The 1,232-nt window shown below is 43.4% G+C and overlaps 1 protein-coding gene across 1 annotated transcript in view; it reads right to left on the bottom strand.

Moving 5' to 3' along the window:
• The window catches only part of GPATCH1 (G patch domain containing 1), a 53,163-nt gene that overhangs the window by 29,469 nt on the left and 22,462 nt on the right, over positions 1-1,232 (bottom strand). The window contains exon 8 of the mRNA XM_011948821.1: positions 272-351. Coding sequence (XP_011804211.1) covers positions 272-351 — 80 coding nt within the window. The remainder of the gene's footprint in view (positions 1-271; positions 352-1,232) is intronic.

Here is a 1,232-nt window from a genome sequence, read left to right as displayed (position 1 = left end):
TTAGCCAGGATAGTCTCGATCTCCTGACCTCGTGATCCGCCCGCCTCGGCCTCCCAAGGCACTGGGATTACAGGCGTGAGCCACCGTGCCCGGCGGCCCTGATATTTCTAATGTAGAATGTTTTTCTAGACAATCACTAGTAACCAGGCTGTTGTTTTTTGAAAACAAAATTTACTTATCTTTCCTGTTGTTAACAGAACTCAGATCACATAGTAGCAAATATTTTAAGAACTAAACCAGTAAAAAAAAGAAAGAAAGAAGTTTTTCTTACTTTCTTAGAAGATAAAGGTTTAGAAGCCAAGGAAAATCCATCCAAAATTTTGCCAATGTATCGAAGGTCTTTCTCTGATTCTACAAAATGATGTCATAGATTAATTCCAGAAGTAGAGATGATTAGAATAAGACAGAACATGTCAGCATTTTATGTTATCTCTAAGAACGTAAATAGTACGTGTCATACATGCTATCACTCAACAGCAGCAGTAAAGGGAAGAACAAGTGGCAAGCAAAGCCCCACACCTCTGTTGACTCAGTGACTAGGGCCCAGCCCACATCGCCCTCAACAAATTGGGCTACCCACGTCACAAGGCTGCGGTCCTCGAAGACAAGTACATTGATGTGACTTTTAGAAAAAGTACCTTAGGGGCACCAAAGACTCTACCCCATGGAGTAAAAGATCAAGAAAAACCACCAAGAGGACAAGTATAGAGAAGAACCCAAATCACAACGGTGAGTGTGTCATGTGTAGAACTAGGTGAAGAACTGCAGGGTGACTACCTGGCCATCTCCTTAGCAACAATCCAAATAGGGAAGAAAGGCCATGCCACCAGGTCAGCCTGTAATCTTTAACAAGACATAAAGATCACAGACATAGGACACTGAATGACCAACGCCCTCTGACCTGGAGGTGGATCGTCTCCTGGTCATAGAGACAACCCCATCAACAAAATCTCTTTACTTCATTCTCAAAGTTTTCCTGCATGTACTGGTTATGCCAAAAGTCCGTATAAATGAACGGTATTCTCTGCACTCAAAAGCCCCTTCTACATGACAATCACGAGCTCTTTCACGGGCTAGGAGCTCAGGCCTGAAGCAGGAGCAGACCGCAGTGCACATGAGCTAAGGCTTTTAGCCACCGATCACTCAGCACCACCGCATCTCTCCCCTCCCCACAAAACCATCCTTTGTGCTTTGACTCATGTTAGGCTTTTTTTCTTTTTTTTTTTTTTTTT

Source organism: Colobus angolensis, unplaced genomic scaffold (assembly GCF_000951035.1).
Source record: "Colobus angolensis palliatus isolate OR3802 unplaced genomic scaffold, Cang.pa_1.0 Scaffold107, whole genome shotgun sequence".
Lineage (NCBI taxonomy): Eukaryota > Metazoa > Chordata > Mammalia > Primates > Cercopithecidae > Colobus > Colobus angolensis.
This window is presented reverse-complemented; position numbering and strand designations above follow the sequence as displayed.